The 20,473-nt window shown below is 35.8% G+C and overlaps 3 protein-coding genes across 4 annotated transcripts; all 3 read right to left on the bottom strand.

Moving 5' to 3' along the window:
• Positions 1-14: 14 nt before the first annotated feature.
• Positions 15-2,778, bottom strand: LOC110642051 (uncharacterized). 2 transcript variants are annotated; one of them, XM_021793979.2, is made up of 4 exons: positions 2,430-2,778; positions 769-906; positions 592-696; positions 15-346 (listed from the first exon to the last, which is right to left on the bottom strand). In XM_021793979.2, exons 1-4 carry the CDS (start codon positions 2,731-2,733, stop codon positions 324-326), a joined length of 570 nt encoding a protein of 189 aa, XP_021649671.2. In that variant the 5' UTR covers positions 2,734-2,778; the 3' UTR covers positions 15-323. The 2 variants fall into 2 exon arrangements, with proteins under 2 accessions (XP_021649671.2, XP_021649672.2); XM_021793980.2 differs by having other exon boundaries at positions 2,436-2,778.
• A 785-nt stretch (positions 2,779-3,563) lies between these two features.
• LOC131169481 (acyltransferase GLAUCE-like) lies at positions 3,564-5,758 on the bottom strand. The gene is made up of 3 exons (XM_058128707.1): positions 5,592-5,758; positions 4,854-5,321; positions 3,564-4,765 (listed from the first exon to the last, which is right to left on the bottom strand). The coding sequence occupies exons 2-3, from the start codon at positions 5,286-5,288 to the stop codon at positions 3,872-3,874; spliced, it is 1,329 nt and encodes a 442-aa protein (XP_057984690.1). The 5' UTR covers positions 5,289-5,321; positions 5,592-5,758; the 3' UTR covers positions 3,564-3,871.
• Positions 5,759-6,189: 431 nt separating this feature from the next.
• Positions 6,190-8,240, bottom strand: LOC110642060 (60S ribosomal protein L13a-3). The gene is made up of 4 exons (XM_021793989.2): positions 7,925-8,240; positions 7,412-7,528; positions 7,214-7,301; positions 6,190-6,616 (listed from the first exon to the last, which is right to left on the bottom strand). Exons 1-4 carry the CDS (start codon positions 8,194-8,196, stop codon positions 6,473-6,475), a joined length of 621 nt encoding a protein of 206 aa, XP_021649681.2. The 5' UTR covers positions 8,197-8,240; the 3' UTR covers positions 6,190-6,472.
• Positions 8,241-20,473: the final 12,233 nt, after the last annotated feature.

Below are 20,473 nucleotides of genomic sequence, written 5' to 3'. Positions count from 1 at the left end.
ATTCAATATCACAATTCACAAGCCAATCACAATGTGGTTTCTTTAATAATTGCATACAAGATTTACAAAATTCAGTTTGCTCCCTCCTCTTGTAATGTTTATCATTTACAAATTTGGGATCTGATGAACTGGAAACCAACGTGTGTTTATCAAGAAAAATTCCCATTTTCAATAAAAGGTAGCAAAGAAACTGTAAGTAATGGAAATTTCATCTGATTCTTTTGCAAGGAGCAGCCAGGATCACCTCATCTTCTCTCATCCGTTTCACATTGCCGCTCATGTAGCTGCATTTCAATTTGCTGCTTGAAACGATGCTGGGGTAGTTATTTCCTCTTTTCTCCAAGTCCTGGAAAATGGCCCACAAAAATGTGTCATTCTTAATGCTAAGCTATCGCTTGACCTTCACATCAGGAAAGTAGCCTTGAACAGAAAGGGTGTTGCAAAAACATTCATATTTGATAAAGGCAAAAACCAAAATGAGCAAAGCCAATTGCAACACCAGCTAGAAATCAGGATTATTAATCTCATACCCACATGTTCATAAAGTTCTTAAGCATCCAAGTTGCAGGATGAAGTTTATATGCGAAATACCTGAGTTGGCTTCATTTATCTTTAACTTCTTGAATGAATTGACGTCTTCCAACAATTGTTTCCTCTTGAAACCAAGACCATTGCATTTGGACAATTGGTGACATCCTGGAGAACCATACAATAGTCAATTACAGCGAACCACCATCTCATGCAATGACAAAAACTTCAGACTTTTACCTGAATTGTTTTCCTTTAACTTCTTATTCATGAGGAAGTTAATGACATGTTCAGGCTGTGGCCCTGTACTAACTTCCTCTGTTTCAGTTCTGTAATTAACTCTACTAGCAGGCGCTGCATCTTGAGGATCGTGTGTTCCTGAAATGCCAACCTTCAGTATTCTTCAAGGGCATGTTTGGTTCAATTAAGAACCCAAAAATAGAATGAACATGGATGTAAATATCCCTAGTATCCTCTTTTAATTTTATCTTTTTAGATAACTAAATACAATTTAGTAATAATCTTAACATAAGTGCCAAAAAAACCCTGCACTTTTCAAAATTTTGCAATTCTACCGCATACTATGAAAATTACTAATTAAACCCTAAACTCTTTAACTCTTACTAATTCTACCCCAGTGTTAAGAAAACTGTTATTTCACTAACAGATACGTTACGTAAGACGCCAGGTAGATATGACATAATTGCAATTAACGTAGAAAAGGAAGGAATAAATTTTAACAACTGTCCCTGAACTTATATGGTTGTAACACTACAGTCCTTCAATTTTAAAATGTAACATAAAACCCCCTAAACTTTCAAATTTTGTACAGTAAAATCCTTCTGACTTTCAATTATTGATTTTTCAATTATAAACTGATGTGAACGGCTCTCACATGGTACTTATTCAATATTTCCCTGTTCTCTCTTATGCAAAGTGTAAAATTGTTCTCTATACACTTGAAAAATTATTCTGTCCATAAAGAGAGAAGAATTCAATTTACACATGGCTTGAGAAAGAAAATAGAAATACTGGTTAAGCTTCATACTGGAACTATCCAGGTCAGCGTCTAACAGAAAAAACCGGTAATTAAAAGTTAGAGGGATTTTACTGTGTGAAAGTTGATAAGACTTTACGTTACGTTTTTTAGTTGAGGGAATGTAATAATATTCCAACTAGACAAGTTCATGGACGATTGTTAAAATTTATCCAAAAAAGGAAGACATATCTCCAAATAAAAAGAGAAAAAAAATATGTTTAATTCAATATAAGTAACTTGTATTAATATATATTTGACAAGCTACACTTAAACATTAATGAAACAAAAATATGAGATTAAAATTTTTGAAGAGACGCGAAACATATATTTTAGTAGGAACATATCATTTCAGCATGTTAATAAATTTCAGTATGTTGATCTAAAAAGTATTATATATTATTAAAATTGCATTCTTATATGATGCCAATTAGTGAAATAACAGTTTTCTTAATGACTGTAGTGGAATTGGTAAGGCTTAAAAACTTTTATGTTTAATTGATAATTTTCATAATATAGATAGAATCGCAAAAATTTGAAAAGCATAGATTTTTTTGGCAGTTATCATAATCTTAGAGATTATACTGAAAGGAAATACCTTTTAATTAAGATCGAGTTATATAAATTTAAAATTATCCTGTAAAAAATTTTGGATTCTTTGTCTACCAAATTTCACTAAGCCATTCTGCTATTCACCCTCTTATCTTTACGCAATCCCTCAAGGAAACAAACTTCAAAGAAAATAAAAGAAGAAATAAAAATCAAGTCCTTGTTTCTTTTCTCACAATTTCTCAGCAACCAATCAGAACAAGAAAGGCAAATATCATTCCAAGAAACACAAATTCTAAAAGCATAGTAAACATACGCTTACTCCCAGATTTGCAGAGCTTGCCATGGACAATAACAGCATCTTTATCGTCTTTACCAGTGGACAACCCCTTAGCAGAGAAGAACTTTAGAAGCGATCTCCACGTGACAGAGGAGGATACAAGATCAACACCTCTGCTGATGAAGTGACCATTGAGCTTCAACGTTGATGGTTCTAACCCCAAGGCCCTGGCTATCAATCCCAAGTCCAGTTTCTGGTCATCCCATGCCGAGAATGCCACTATCTTCGACAGTGACGGGCACAATAACTTCACTGTTCTGGGTTGATCGCTTCCTGACATATCTCTGTCAATCTATAACAGCAGAGTCTAGCTTTCTCTAATTCTAATACACGAGCATTGAGTCCTCTCTTAACGGTTCTGGAAATGTCTTAAAAGCTCTTCTCTGCAATGGTGGGCTTGGCCATCATGTTGGGCCTGTGAGTTTTTAAAAGAGAATATTGTTTATTTAGTTTTTATAATTTAATGAAGTTAATTATTTAATATTTTTAATTTTAAAAAAATATATTATTTATTTTCCTTACCTTTAATAATAATTTATTTATTCTTCTCGTAAAATTTTTTAGTAGTCAAATTAATTAAAAGAAAGAATAATTATAGACAAAAATAATATAAAAATATGAGAAATAAATGATTATATTATTTAAATTATAAGAATTGAATATTTGAGTTAAAAAAAATTACTTTAAAAGTTAAAATAACAGAAGAAATTAAACAATTCACATACTAAAAAATAAATTAATTAAATTATATATTTTTTAAAATAAATTAATTAAATAATTAATTTTATTAAAATAAATAAAATAAAAAGTAACTTTCTTATTCTAAAATTTAAAAATTAGTTGTTTTTTTTTATATATATCTAATCCAATATTTTTTATCAAATATATTATATAATTTGTCCCAAACTTCGATTGATGCCGGTGACAGCATCAATCGAATTGTATGAATTGCAGCATAACCACAGCATGCTGATTAGCTAGATGCTGCTTTATAAGTTTTAAGTGCTACTGTAGTATACATGTTCTGTCTTTTCTTTAATAAGCATTGATTCCTTGTTTTTAACATTTTCTGTTCTTTTAATGATTTGGGTGTAGGATGGTGATGTTAAAGTCAGAAGGGCCTCACAAGCTCTTTTGATTTATGTGGGGAATGTTGCAAAGAATCCTGACTTGGAAAAATTCCAGAATATCAGAATCAGTAACCTATTGTTCCAGGTAAGTGACTTCTCTGATTTGTTATGCTAACAAAGCCATTTCTCTGGAATTAGCAGCTAATCATATAAATTGAGATATTAACCTTCATTAAAGTCCATTTTCTGGAAAAATTGTCCTCTTTAAAATTGCTCCAAGGAAAAGCCCAATCAAAGAATAATGATATATATATGTATTGGTCTCATAAGCCATGCGCAAATATCTCCTTATTCTTCCACCAATAATCTACAAAATTCATCCATTTGATCATCAGGCAGTTGTAGGCAGACATGAAGGCCTCCCTCCCCTTGTGGCCCTGGCAAAAGAATGACCAAACCAGGTTTTACCACAATTGGTGTCACACATTTAATTTTGCCCCATGAAAACACATCTTCTTCTAGTCCTAATCTAAACCAGGCCACCAACGAAAAGCTGTTTTCTCTGCAAGGTGCCCCTCTGTGAACCTCAAGCCAATCTATCCCAGACCTCACATACTCATCATCCAATCTTTCCATCCCTTCTTGCACTTTCCTCACCAAGTAAGACTCTTCTCTATCCTTCAATTCCTTCACTTTTAATCGTGCAAATCCAGGAACCAATGCATTTCCAGCAAATCCAATCGGGGTTGGTGGCACCACAATTCTTCGAGCATCCACTGGAAATAACATGGTGCTGATTATCTCTTCCTGCATTTTCACTGCAATGCTCCTTACCTTCCATATCTTGGCAGCCACAACTTGGAAACTGCTGCATTTTCCTAATTTCCCATCCTTGAGAGCTGCCTTCTTCAAGCTGGCAATCCTTCTGGGGGACATATAGATCAAGCAAGTCTTATTATTATGTGGTGACCAGTCCTTGACATTGATGCCACTCGTCCCACAAACTGTGAATAAGCTGTCTGTCTCGCAGGCAGCTGTGGAGTACTCGTAGTGCGGGTGAGTGATTCTTGGTGGGTTCCTCGCTTTGAAGACCGTTCGATCAGGATTTGGCAGCACCACAATTTCATCTCCACGAGTTAAAGCAGCTAAATTCTTCTCAAAATCGCGAGCTGCAATCCCATCCAGGACACAGTGGTTGTACCGGGAGGCCAGTGCCAGGCCTCCACATCCCATCTCTGTTAACTGCCATAAGATAATTGCCACGTTAATCAAGAAATCAAGCACTTGAACTCAAGATTATTCTAGTAACTAATATGGTCTAGTAAAGAACCTGTAAATGGAGAAGAGGCTTGTGTTGAAGCTCCATTTCTTCTTCACTCTCTTCATGCAAGAAAGCGACAAATTGTCTGAACTCCGGTTTGGGTGTTAAAAGCTCACCAAGTTGGTTCAACGTGGAGCCAGTTTTTGCAGCAGCAACAACAACTCCAGCACTATTACAGTCTATCTCGAAGCGATTATCATCTTCGAGTGCAGGGACAAGCCGTCCAGCAAAGAAGTCATAAGGCACTAGCAAATGAGCAAGCGCAGTATACAGGCTATTGCAGGCTTCAGAGAAGCTAATTTTATTCTTTGGAGGATCAAAAAATGAGACGGATTCTTGATATACAACAAGAGACAGGTCTATGTTAGATAGGAAAATGCGTCTGCACTTCGTGGGTTTCTCCGGAAGAATCACAACCTTCTCTACTAGCTTCAAGTTCTCCATTTTTTATGATCAGATTTAGCTTGACCTTTGCCTCTATAAGTAAAAACCTTCGAACGCATAAATAAATAAAGAAAAACGCATATTCTTTATGGTGGCATAAATGAGCTCAAACAATTAACTGACGCATTTAACAACAACATTAAGACTACTGATCCTAGAGTATGAATGGAATTTAATGCTCTAAGTTTATTCACACGGAGAGATTTGATGTTTTTCTTTTTATTTATTTATCTTTTATAATATGAAAATTGGGTTTTATATCGTTACTATAGTAACACTGCGTTTGAGGAGCAATAGCCTTACTTGCAGGGAACACTGCCTTCATCGTTGAAAAATTGGTCTCTGCGCTTCCAGATCGTGGAGAGAATAAAGTTAACGGTAAAGGTTATGGCATAGATAAGAGAAAGCCGATAAAACTTGATTGTGCTTCTTCTACGATCAAACGAGCTTACCGGGGACATGAACATTAGACTTGCCTCAAAAGAAATTTGTCAAGACCAATGCCGGATGGAAAATGTATAGACCCGTCCGACCATGCTCGACGGATTCGGCAAAGCATTAATTCATTAATTACCTCCACGCAGGAAGTCCAAAAACATTTCTTGATGAAGAATGTTTTGTTTTACACGCCCCATATGTCATATCTGACATTTGAACGAGTCTGTCTTCCTATGATGTCCGGCACTTGGAAACGAGCTTTCATTTTAGCCCTACAGGAAGATTTATATCATGTTGCACTAGTGATCGAGTGCAATAAGCAATTCGCTTTGCTAGAGATTGCATGGATAAGCATAGCACATTGCTTATTCAATCGCAATTGAATTTTTTCTAAACCTATATACACCGTCGGATAAAACAGACTGACTTCATCTAGGTTCAAGAATGAATATTCAGACAGAGATAAAGGCACCGTATTGAACGGCAATTAAACACGCTCTTAACCTTGAAGAAAGAAACTGTAGCACCAAAATGCATTGGCAAATACAGCATGTCCAACAGCCAAATCATTCAAAGAGATAAGCCTGAATTCTGTAGCATCATAATAAGTAGGCACATTAAATAACCACATAAGTTCCCCTAGTAATCCCATTTCTAGCTTCTTGCATTAGAAGTAAAGCCATAAAAAAAATGTCCATTAAGAGATAAACCTGAACAAAATTGTGAGAAACTAAAGTTCCTACAACTCAGTACTTAACAGCACTCAGTATCTCAAATTGGGAACCAAGCTTCTCCTCTGCAACCTTCTCAGCTTTTGCTCTGAGTTTATTCAGTTGCTTCTTCCTCTCATACAAAACTTGAGCTCTCTCCTTTCTCTTCTTCTCCAGCTCCTGTGGACAAGAAGATAATTAGACATAAAATTACTCATCAATTCAACCAGCGGCCATAATAGCAGCAAATGGAGAAGAGAAGGCAACAACCCACTGTCATTATAATCGATGTGTAAGTGTCAGGCTAAACACTATAAGAACAATTTATACAGCCAACAAAATGAACATGCCAAATATCAAGATATGATTGGCATGTTTTCAACTCACAGTAACATTAATTAAAGCACTAACACGCATAATAAAATACACATACCAGAATGGCTTTGATATACTAAAATTTAACAGCCAAGAATAATAAAAGAATACAAACCTATATGCTTCTCACAAATAAGCAGGCACAAGATGAAACCTTAGGCTACAGTGACATTGAAAAACCAAACTAACTAGTATGATCCTAATTTTTGCCATGCAAAATAAGCTGGCAGAACTACATAAAGGCAACTATCACATACAGCAAGTCCATCATACATTGCCATTCTAACAGCTAAAATATAAAAATAAACAGGTTAAAGACAAGTGCCAACCAACAACCACAATTTGCTTATCTAATTAATCCAAGAACATGAGCCTGGTAAGATAATCAAGCAATACACTCACCCTGATGGTTTCATAGTGGTTCCATCCAACCTCAGATGACAACCTGCCTAACAGGCAGTACTTGTGTCCCTTCTGAAGTCTCAACACCCTAGTTTTCATAACCAAGTTAGGAAAAACCAATATCAAAAAAAATTGAAAGAACATCAAATAAACCGAAAAGCTCAATACAGTTAGAAAGCATAGACCAGGAACACTCACTTAAGGGCATCAGGGATAACCATCCTCTTCATCTTATCATATGGAGGTGGGACACCCTCATAAGTCTTCAAACGTGCAAGTGCAGCCTCCCCGCGCTTCGTCTTGTGTGGGATCATTCTGCCAAAAATAGCAAAACAAATATGATCCCAAGATTCTTCAACACCAAAAGCTTAGCTGAATCAAGATTCCTCCATACCAAATAACCATCTAAAATTTTTCATCACCCATGGTATAGTTGTTGCCCCCCAACCCACCAAACAAAAACAAATTCCAAGCTCATTTTAACGCCATTAGCAATCAATTGGCGATAATGCCTAACAGAAGAAATTAATCGAGCTCTTTTAATGCCAAGGTCAATGTTCCATTTTCCAGAACCGAAACAAATAGACAAAATAAAGACCAACGGATCAAATTGATGTTCATTTTCACTCACATTTTCCCATCAATCAAACAGACACAAAAACATAGCATCACTAAACCAAAGAAGTTCGAGAAATAGAAAGAGGAACAAACCCACGAACGGTACGCCAGAAGATCTTAGCAGGGGCGCGGAAGTGAATGGGTCCATGAGAAGGCTTGGTGTTCATACGCTTGCGAAGGAATCTCATGTACTTCATCTTCTGCCTTACCAGTCCTCCGGACATGCAAATCTCCTCACACCGTACCACCACCACTTTCTGCCCGTTCAGCAGCTCCTTCGCCACCGTCGACGCCAGCCGCCCCAGCATATGATGCCGCGCGTCCACCACCACCACCTTCGCACATATCCCCGATCCGGACACCATTTTTGCACTCTCTCTCTCTCGCTACTGTCCTTTAAATGCAAGTGGTATATAAGAGGAGGATGGCTAGGGCTTTTGTAGGGTTATTAAATGGTGCTGCTTGATGTCCAGTGAATTTGGCACGGTGGAGAAGATTAACCATTGAAAGGAAGCCACGTTGACGACAACAAGGGTAAATAAGGGCTTTTACTTTGTTAATGGGTTGGGCCCTAACCGTTTGAACAAAGCCCAATGTTCTTCTTTACGAATATAAATATATGTTTTGCATTGCATTTGAATACCTAAAACTATTTTTTTGAATAAAAATATTATATTAAATATTATTAAAAAATAATTTAAAAAATTTATTTTATTATTTTAATATTTTTATTATTAAAATTTATTAAATTTAATTTTAAATTATTTTTTAATACTTTTTAAATAATATATTTAAAAAAATATTTTTTGAACAACAATTCTAATAACAATGATAAACAAGTTCTAAATCATCTGAGCTTAATTTCTATGGCTAATAAGGATACATGCTCGTAGTAATTGTTTTACGTTGTGATCTCACTAAATTGAGAGTTCGAGTCTTATTAATTATGTTTCTTAGTAAACGATATGTAAACTCCATTGTAATCTCTCAATAAGATTTATGATGTGTCCGCCATCCCCACCTAAACTTTTTTCTAATAAAAAAATATTCATATAAACCAAATTAAAAATCAAAATAAGAATCTTATTAAAATGAATAAAGTTGTTATGATTAATATAAAATGTAAATTTTAAGTGTATATGAATATTAAATAATAATTATATAGTATTTTTGTACAATTTGAAATTGAAGTTGAAAATGAAAATTTAAAGAGGATTGGTTAAATATTTTAAAATTAAAATATATTAAAATTAAATTACAATGTACAAAAATAAAGCTTGAGTATAATAATTTAAAAATATAAATTTATTAATTTTGAAATGACTTGTAACACCCTGATTTTTATATATTATTATTGGGCTTCGTGTAGGTATCCTCAATTCGCGGAAATTCGACAGTTGTCCGGATCTGTGAATTTCCGGCCAGACAAACCAGCTTCCGGAAAAGTCTCCGAATTGGATCGAGGTTTTGGCTACCCCACCATTGTCAGGCATCCCGAGCGCGTTCCCGAAGTCGGAATCGGCAAAGGTAAACCCGAACCTTGCTTTTTCGTAATTTTCTAGTGCTTAAATAGGATTAAAAATCCATAAAATATTCGTGGTAGCTTAGAAAATTACGATTCTTTTTGCAATAGCTTAGTAATATTTCTAAGGACCGCGGGGCAGAGTTTTATAATTTTTAGAGCTTATTTGTGCAGTTTTTGCAAAAATGATCAATTATAAGGACTAAATTGAAATTTTATATATTGTGATGAATGATTGATTTGATGGGCCCACGAGGGGCTGTGTGATGTGATTGAGTTGTGGATATATGGATTGTGGATATAGAAGTGTGTTTTGAGCCCTTTTGCAGGTTGGGTAGGTCCTAGGTATAGGGAAGATTCTGCCGGATTTTCGGCACGACTTAGGACGTATTGGTCTTTTTCTTTGTTTGTATTGAGTCAGATTTATTAAATGATTGTAATAAAATTGTCAGTGAGCCGAATGACCTTCTTCCTCCGCCCCGCCACGGTGATTGTCATCAAGTCTGTGAGTAGAATATTAATTTTAATTGTTATTTCGATATTATTATATGTTCAAGCATGCCCATGCATCACTTATATGCATATATTTATGTAGTTAAACTCTAGGCACGATTTATGTTTCATTCATAATCGTTGATGTGCCATGGATGTTGTTGTGGTAATTTGGAGGCGGTGTGCGTGCGTTGGCGTGCGTGTGATGTGGTGTGGACTATGGATAGGGCGGGGTAGTCACGGCTTGAGTAATTGTTGGGACCCGATCCTTCGAGGGGTAGTCACGGCTTGAGTAATTCATTGGGACCCTCGATTTGGTTATTAAGTGGAAGTCCGAGCTTGAGTAATTGGCCGCACCGGTTGGATTTAAGAGAGGCGTATAGGGATCGGCTCCCATATGTTATGATTGATACTACAGGGTGTGTGAGTGCTCCAAATTACCTTTCTGATGCTATGATGTGAATTTATTGCTGATGTTGCACTTCATTCCACAGGTTGCATTAGTTTTAGATAGTTATAGAGATTATGGTTAAAATTGATATTTTACTCTGAGTCGAACGCTCACTCTGTTCAATATTTTTTCTCAAAGTGAGGAGGATTTTATTGTGGTTAACCTGCTTTTCTCCTTCGCAGGTTGTTTATCAATAGTTTTGTAATTTTATTTACTCCTAGAATTTCCGCATGTGTTAGAAATATTTAAATGATTCGGGTCTGTAATATAAATTGTCATGTGGACCTGTAAAATTATATGCATGTTTGATGGATTGGATGAGGGAGCTGAGCTTCCATTTATTTTTATGCCGATATGAGTATGTGGAGGGTGGTGAGCTCCCAATTGATGATATATTTTGTTTACAGGTCGGGTGAGTCAAAAACTCCCCGTTGAAAGGTCCACTTTATGGCCGGATTCTGTCCGGTTGGTTTCTTGAAATTGGGCCCAAATGGGCCTTAGAGTTGGGTTAATGAACAGTTAGGCTTACTACGGGTCTCGGGGGCTTTATGCCGGCCCAGGTCCTAGTGCCGGTCCGGCCCATAGGTTGGGTCGTGACAAATGTGGTATCAGAGCTTAGGCTCCAGATTCATAGGGAAAAATTATCTAAGTGTTGGGAAGAGTCTACTAGGAGTCACATGCGGAGTATAGGATTTTGTTTCGTCTTTTCCTGTAATTCTTTGTTTCTAGATTCTACGTTATATCTCGGGAAATATAAGATTACCTCAGTTAGTGTCTTGATTTTCGTGGAGTACACAGAAATGTGAAATAGAGTTAGTAGACATGTGAGGTCTATCATGAGGATACGTACTCCAAGAAATATTATATTTTTGTCAGTATGGGTTTAAATGGTGTGCCCATTTCGTGTAAGGCACGAGTACATAAAAGTGAGTCTTAAAAGTACAGTTGCCCTGGATAAGGATGAGGATACCACTACTGGCAGTCATCAGTAGATGACCCAGTCATAATAAGTTTGTGATAATAGAAGATTCAGGAGAGATAAGAAATTAGGAGACCTAGTCTGTCAGGACGTATCGTAGTAACTATACAATGTTCTCGATGTCTGCTCTGTAAGCTGCAGATTACAGTACCGACATGAGATTATTGTGTAGAGCTGCGTACTTCCCTGTAGTGCTTATGATGAGGATGTTTGCGGTCTGTTTTGGTATAGATTATGCGAACGAGTTCTATTTTTGCAGAGGAGTTGGGAACTCATGGCTATGTGTCTAGAGTTAGAATATTGAAATGTGACAGTTGGGTGATATCTAGAGTCGTGACTCGATTACTGACATGAGCTAGAGTTACATCAAGAGTTGCCATCAGACCAGAGGTTTCGGACTAGTTGCAAAGTAAAGGTGACACTTATAGAGTGAGAATAGTATCCCTTGTGTGTATCAGTATGGAATAAAGTACAACTCTACTACCTAGAGAAGGTCGAAACTATGAATTGATGATTCACAGAGCTATAATATGATAGGAGAGTCATTAATTTGACATGGTTTTGGGCAAGGTGGTAAATGTAGTATCTTTGTTGCAGCAAGTTAGGGTATAGTCCTATCTTTTTAGAAGGGATCGAAAGTTATTACTAATAATGGTGACCAACAAAATAGTGCCCAAGATAGGATTTGTAGAGTGTGATAGAGAATAGTTGGCTCGGGTATCTTGCAGAGGATGCAAGTTCTATTATAGGAATCATATATAATCAGATCACGATGGATGTAAATCCTTTGAATTGGATGACGGGTTTGGGTGCCCGGAACCTTAAGTTTTGGCTAATTGAGTAAACATGGATAATAATAATAATGACAAATAAATAAAATTACTACAGAATCAGTTCTCGAGGTGGTAAGGGTATTATGTAAGCTAAATGATAAGAATAGAGATCATACAATAAAAGTATGATTTGTAATTTCTTTGAGTTCCTTTCTAATTTCAAATTATTCAAAACAATAGTATAATCTAATTATAATAGTGTTAAGAGTAATAAATTAGTGAAGATAAATCACGAAGGCCAATGGATAAAGAAAGTGCGGAATGAAAGTTTGGACAATTGATTGCGGATGCAATATAATCTAAATTCTAGTGGAAGTACTAGCTAGAGTGGTCAAAGGACCAAATCTGAGTATACGGACATATGATAGCGATAGAAACTCTACGAAGATATAGTTAGCAAATGCAGCTATTATGTTAGGAAGAAGAATGGAACCGAGGATAGAATAGTCAAGTTCTATTTTGGGTAAGACAAAGGAAATAAATGAAAGGACAACCTAAAGAGCGTATAATAAAAGGAACAAAGTTAAGATATAGGATAGGCTAAGTGTTATTCTTGGCAAGGAGAATGACAAGGATGGAAAACCCAAAATGGGACCACATTAGTGAGAAAAGTGATGGGGGTATGGAATACAATAATAATGAGTAAATGTTAGAAGGTGTGCGATGGTATTGCGGACTACCTAAATAGGTAGAGAAAGAGAAGTTAGTAAGCAGTAAGTTGAATAAAAGCCAGTCTAAGGGATCAAATAGGTATGATGAGAGGAAAAGAATGATAGATAATGACACATAGGTTTTAGGTTAGACTTTTGAGATAGTGAGAAGGTAGTTAGAGGTTCGTTATGAATGTCAGGCAAACATTTTTAGTGTGATCAACAGAATCACTTTGTAGTGAAGCAATAACGACAGGACAATAGTAGGGGTAGAACGAAAAGTGACAAGTCTGGATGGTTATAAATCACTAGAAAGTTCAAGGATCAAATTAATGACCCTAGATAAGGGTGGAATTAGTGTTGGAAGAATTTATTAGTGAGAGAAATCTTTCAGGAATCAACAAAAGTTAAGGGCACAATAAAAACGATGATAGATATGAATCATAGGTCGAGTATAAGTAAAGTTAATAAATTATAAAATATTATGTCAAGAAGGAAAATGGTACTGCAGTAAGGGTTCATGCAGATGATACCTTATAGGTAGAGCATAATTGTGCTAGGAGATGATGAAATTTGGAGAGAAAGACCAAGAAACTTAGGTGAAACGTTATAATATGACAATCGGGTGTAGTTGAATATAAGAGGATATTTTCTTTCTTTTCAAGTTTAGCTTGTGCTTTTGGTTCTAGAAGGTTATATAAGGAACATTTACTGAGTCTAGGAGACCTAGTTATTGAGAGTTTGGTAGGCACAAATTCATACATAATTTCCTGATATGAGAATGACAGTAAGTGCATACCTAGTATTAAGTATGAAAGGACGAACAGAGTAATGACAGGAGTCAAAAGGAGTTAGCTACCAAGGCTTGCCACCGTTTTAAACTATGAGCTAGAGGAAGTACTATTTATGGATGAGTTTCAATAGATGAAATTGTTCTTTGGTGGATAATTTGAGGTTGAAGTTTAGAAAGCTATATGTAGTATATGTGATTATATTAAGGAGAATGAACACGTGAAGTATCTTGTTTGGAATTAAGGCATGACACATATTTCCTACAGCTGTGTTAGTTCAGATGGAACTTATAGTTTATGGGGCTCATATTCATCCAGATAATCAATTTCCTACTAAGGCTGGTAGGGAATGATAATGTTCGATAGTTAAGTTGGAAAAAGGAGGTACAAAAAAATTCTCTATGAGTAATTATAAGTGTTACATAAGGTGAAGAATGTCTTTGGTAGGAGTAAATCATAGGGTTAGAATTCTCAAGTAATGAAACTAGTAATCAAGATAAGACTAAGAAATAAAAAGAAAGTTAAAGTTGATGATGGGATAGACATCTTTGAAGGAAAAGGTGTAAGGATGAGATAGGACTAAAATTAAGGAATAAGTACAATGAGTTGAAAAGATACCAACAATACCAAAAATAGGAAAAGGGAAGTGGATAAGATCCAAAGGACAGGAAGAGAGCTCGATAGAGTCAGTTATAATGATGAGGATAAGGAGTGTCTAACCACTGTCCCTGTGTTAACACTACCTATGAGCGGTGAAGGATACACCGTGTCTTGTGGACGCCTTGAGTTGGCCTAGGGTGTGTTTTGATGCGGAATGGAAAAGTAGTGGCTTATGCTTCAAGGCGGTGAAGAGGCATGAGCGAACTATCCCACCCATGATTTGGAAATAGCGGTGTAGTCTTTGCACTAAAAATCTGGAGACACTACGTATGGTGAAGTGTGCGGGATATACACCGACTATAAGAATTTGAAGTACATCTTCCAACAGAGGATTTAAACTTGAGACAGAGGAGATGGATGGAGCTTACGGAAGACTATGATTGCACCATCGGTACCACCACAGGAAGGCCAATGTAGTAGCAGATGCTTTAGCGAGAAAATCTTACAGCGATTTGGCGCACATTTCACAGAGAAGAGACGATTGATTCGAAAGTACATGAGTTGATGGATCAAGGTTTAATCCTAGATCTTTCGGATGAGGGGTCTTGTTGGCTCATTTTCGGTGAGGCCGGACTTGCGAGATAGAGTTAGAGTTTCCCAACACGAGACCAACAATTAATGAAGATCATAGAAAGAGTACAAAGCAGGTGAAGGTGGTGAGTTTGGATTTGCCAATGATGGCGCCCTAGTGCAAGGTTCTAGGACATGTGTGCCCAATGTGGACAATCTCAGGAATGAAATCATGCGAGAGGCACACTATACACTGTACAGTGTCCACCCAGGTTCCACCAAGATGTACCATGATGTGAGAGATAGCTATTGGTGGAATGGCATGAAGAGAGGCATAGCAGACTTTGTGTCCAAGTGCTTGACTTGTCAGAAGATGAAGTTTGAACACCAGAGACCGTCAGGGAAGTTGCAAGAGCTCCCTATCCCAGAATGGAAGTGGGAAATGATTTCTATGGATTTTGTGGTAGGTTGCCTCGTACCACGCGAGGATATGATTCGATATGGGTAATTGTAGACCGCCTAACCAAATCGACTCACTTCTTGCTGTGAAGACTACATATTCGTGGCACGATGCGCGGCTCTACATTCGAGAAATAGTCAGATTGCATAGAGTTAGGCTTCTATAATATCGGCAGAGGGCCCCGATTCACTTCTCGGTTTTGGAGAAAATTGCAGAGGCACTTAGCACACAGTTGAACTTGATGCGGCTTTCCACCTCGCAGACGGACAAATTGAAGGACAATCCAAACATGGAAGACATGCTTCGCATGAGTGTTTTTTATTTTGGAGGTCAATGTGATTAGCAGCTTGCTTTGGTGTAGTTTGCATACAACAACGATTATCACTCCGATATAGGATGCCACCCTATGAGGCACTATATGGAAGAAAGTATAGGTCTCCTCTGTGTTGGGCGGAAATGGGGAAGCGAAGGTGCATGATGTAGACCTAGTGCAAGACACTTGAGAGATAGTTCCTTTAATCGAGGAGTAGCTTGATTTTGATGGCGAGAAGAGTTATGCAGACCCAGACGGAGGATGTGGAGTTTGCGATGGCGACTATGTATTCTGAAGATTTCTCCAATGAAGGAGTCATGAGATTTGGAAAGAAGGGCAAGTTGGCACCTCGGTATATTGGACCTTTTGAGGTTCTTGATAGAGTTGGAGCGATTGCCTGCGGTTGGAGCTACCACCCAACATTTCTCACGTTCATCCGTGTTTCACATCTCTATGCTCAGAAATACATTCCGATCCTTCTCATGTACTACGATCGGATGTAATAGAACTAAAGGAGAACTTGACATTTGAGGAGCAACTGTAGCCATAGTGGACTATCAAGTGAGACAGCTAAGATCAAAAGCAGATCCCTATGGGTAAGGTTTTGTGGAGGAGCCGATCGATGGAAGAGTGCACTGGAGTCGAGCGGGACATGCGTAGCAAGTACCCTTATCACTGCTCAATGTGTAATCATGTACTTTATTACGCCTTGTGTAAAATTCGAGGACGAATTTTTACGTAAGAGGAAGAATGTAACACCCACGATTTTTATATATTATTATTGGGCTTCGTGTAGGTATCCTCAATACTCGGAAATTCGACAGTTGACCGGATCTGAGAATTTCCGCCGAACAAACCAGCTACGGAAAAGTCTCGAATTGGATCGAGGTTTTGGCTACCCCACCATTGTCGGGCATCCCGAGCGTTCGAAGTCGGAATCGGCAAAGGTAAACCCGAACCTTGCTTTTCGTAATTTTCTAGTGCTTAAATAGGATTAAAAATCCATAAAATATTCGTAGCTTAGAAAATTACGATTCTTTTTGCAATAGCTTAGTAATATATCTAAGGACCGCAAGCGAGTTTTATAATTTTAGAGCTTATTTGAGCGATTTTGCAAAAATGATCAATTATAAGGACTAAATTGAAATTTTACATATTGTGATGAATGATTGATTTGATGGGCCCACGAGTGTGTGATGTGATTGAGTTGTGGATATATGGATTGCGGATATAGAAGTGTGTTTTGAGCCCTTTTGCAGGTTGGGTAGGTCCTAGGTATAGGGGAGATTCTGCCGAATTTTCGGCACGACTTAGGACGTATTGGTCTTTTTCTTTGTTTGTATTGAGTCAGATTTATTAAATGATTGTAATAAAATTGTCAGGTGAGCCGGGACAGCATTCTACCTCCGCCCGGCCACACGGTGATTGTCATCAAGTCGTGAGTAGAATATTAATTTTATTTGTAATTTCGATATTATTATATGTTCAAGCATGCCCATGCATCACTTATATGCATATATTTATGTAGTTAAACTCTAGGCACGATTTATGTTGCATTCATAACTGTTGATGTGCCATGGATGTTGTTGTGGTAATTTGGAGCAGTGTGCGTGCGTTGGCGTGCGTGTGATGTGGTGTGGACTATGGATAGGACGGGGTAGTCACGGCTTGAGTAATTGGCTGGGACCCGATCCTTCGAGGGGTAGTCACGGCTTGAGTAATTCAGGGACCCTCGATTTGGTTATTAAGTGGAAGTCCGAGCTTGAGTAATTGGCACCGGGTTGGATTTAAGAGAGGCGTATAGGGATCGGCTCCCATATGTTATGATTGATACTACAGGTGTGTGAGTGCTCCAAATTACCTTTTCGATGCTATGATGTGAATTTATTGCGATGTTGCACTTCATTCCACAGTTGCATTAGTTTTAGATAGTTATAGAGATTATGGTTAAAATTGATATTTTACTCTCTCGAGTCGACGCTCACTCTGTTCAATATTTTTTCTCAAAGCTACGGAGGATTTTATTGTGGTTAACTGCTTTTCTCCTTCGCAGGTTGTTTATCAATAGTTTTGTAATTTTATTTACTCCTAGAATTTCCGCATGTGTTAGAAATATTTAAATGATTCGGGTCTGTAATATAAATTGTCATGTGGACCTGTAAAATTATATGCATGTTTGATGGATTGGATGAGGGAGCTGAGCTTCCATTTATTTTTATGCCGATATGAGTATGTGGAGGGTGAGCTGAGCTCCCCAATTGATGATATATTTTGTTTACAGGTCGGGTGAGTCAAAAACTCCCCGTTGAAAGGTCCACTTTATGGCCGGATTCTGTCCGGTTGGTTTCTTGAAATTGGGCCCAAATGGGCCTTAGAGTTTGGTTAATGAACAGTTAGGCTTACTACGGGTCTCGGGGGCTTTATGCCGGCCCAGGTCCTAGTGCCGGTCCGGCCCATAGGTTGGGTCGTGACATGACTGAAAAGGAATTTATAGATAATAATATTAATAATAACATAACTTAAGAATAAAATAGAGATTATTAATTAAGATAATTTTGTTATATTTGATATAGAGCATCGAATACCTTAGTAGAAAAATATGATAAATTAAAATGGTGAAAAAATTGAGAAGGAAAATATAAGACGTAAGATAACGTAGAAGGAAGCAGTATTAAAAATTTTACAAATTTTTAATATTGATATAAAATTAATTTTAAATAAAATTGAATGACAAAAAAAATCATGTAACTTACCTCAATTAATTTGAGATTAAATCTTAATAATTGTTATATATATATATATATATATATATACTTTATTCTAGTTATTTTTAATTAATATAAATAAAAAATTTATTCATATTAATCAAATTTTTTTAACATAGACTCCGTTTATTTCACGAAAAATAATTTGTATATGAAATATTTAGTTGCAATGTTAAATTAATAATATATATTTATTTTATAGATGTGTAAGTGTATTCATATTTTAATAATATTATCAAAATTTAAAAAATAAAAATGACTTCTTTTTAAAAAAATAAAAATTATTTTTCTTAAAAATAATTTAATTTTTCTTTTAATCAGAAAAATATTTTCCGTTAACTTTTTTTTAATACTCCAAACGTAAAAAAAATACAAAGAGAGTGTTGATTAAATCATATTTAATTTATTTTAATTCGAGTTTATATAAGTAATTATGTTATTTTACACATCAAGATGACTAACTAAGTTAATATTGCAATCAAATCACTTATATCAATCATTTAATATTTATTTATTTCGATGTGAGACTTAAATTTCCAATAGAGTTTCCATTTTATTAAAAGTTGACATTTCTTTTTTTTTTTCTAACAAGGTATTATATATATATATATATATATATATATATATGTAAACTCTATTTATTTGGTAAAAAATATTTTTTAAAAATATTTTTTATATTTTTATTAATTAAAAAAATTTATAGAAAATTATTTTCTTAATCATGAGAAAATGTTAAGTTTGGAAGAATGGCTTTATGTTTTAAAATTGAAGAGTGATTTTCCTCGATACTTACTTTACTATTATTAGTTTTTTTTTAGGCAGCTTAGGCTTTTGGATCACTGAGAGTAATGCCTTTATTTTTTTTTTTCACTTAGTTATTTATAATAAATTTAATTATTTTTTTAATGTCATATAAATAAAAGAATAATTTAAAAATATATATTTTTTATTGACAAGTTATTTTTTTAAAATAAACATAGCCAGTATTCTCTCTTTCCTAGAGCTCGTCAATTATATTATAATAATATAAATTATTATAGTATAAAATAATTTATTATTTAAAAGATTTAATTGTTAATTTTAATTTCAACACTCCTATCATATGTTATATTAATTATTAATCACCCAAAATTCAACTAATTTTTTAATTTTGTAAAATACTATTTAATTTATAATTTGTTTATTCTAATCATCGCCATAATAGTTTTTTTTTGTGCTTTTCACCTACTACGTCATAATACTTTTATCTTTCTCAATCAATTTGGTTTCGGTCGTTCAACTATGAAAGCGATTTTTCTATTTACTTTATGGAGAAATATAGAGATGTAAAGAAAGATATACACATGGTTTTTATTGATTTGGAGAAGGCTTATAATAGTATTCTAAGAGATGTCTTATGGAGTATGTTAGAATAAAAGATGATATCTATTAAGTACATACAAGTGTTGAAAGATATATATGAAGGAGCAACTACTATTGTGCGCACAGTGGGAGGGGACACAAGATTTTCCGATCTCAATTGGATTACACCAATGATCAGCTATAGGCCTTTACCTTTTTATATTAGTTTTAGATGAATTGACGAAACATATACAAGAGAGTATTCCTTGGTGCATGATATTTGCAAATGAAATTATTCTGATAGATAAGACGGGAGAATGAGTCAATAGAAAGTTAAAGCTTTGTAAAAATACTCTATAGTCAAATGGCTTTAAGTTAAGTAGAATGAAGACAGAATACATGCATTGCAAGTTCAATGAAGGCCAAACTGATAATAGGGAAGGAGTTAGTTTGGATTGAGTGGTACTGTCCCAAAGTAATCACTTTAAATATCTCGGCTCAGTCCTTCAAGTAGATGGGGGATGTGAGGAGGATGTTAGTCATAGGATTAAAGCCGGATGATTGAAGTGGAGACGTGCCACGAGAGTTTTATGTGATCGCAAGATTCCCAATAAGTTGAAAGGAAAATTTTACCGTACAGTCATACAACCGGCTATGTTATATGGTAGTGAGTGTTGAGCACTGAAGGAATCGTATACGTCTAAGATAAGAGTTACAGAGATGAGAATGTTAAGGTAGATGAGTGGCAATACTAGACTAGATAAAGTCCGTAATGAGAGTATTAGAGAAAAGGTATGAGTGGTGCCAATTGAGGATAAGTTGAGAAAAGGGAGATTGAGGTGGTTTGGTCATGTGAAGCATAGACATACAGAGGC

This window comes from Hevea brasiliensis, chromosome 10, assembly GCF_030052815.1.
Source record: "Hevea brasiliensis isolate MT/VB/25A 57/8 chromosome 10, ASM3005281v1, whole genome shotgun sequence".
Taxonomy (NCBI): Eukaryota; Viridiplantae; Streptophyta; class Magnoliopsida; order Malpighiales; family Euphorbiaceae; genus Hevea; species Hevea brasiliensis.
Note: the sequence above shows the minus strand (reverse complement) of the source record. Positions and strands in the feature narration are given on the sequence as shown.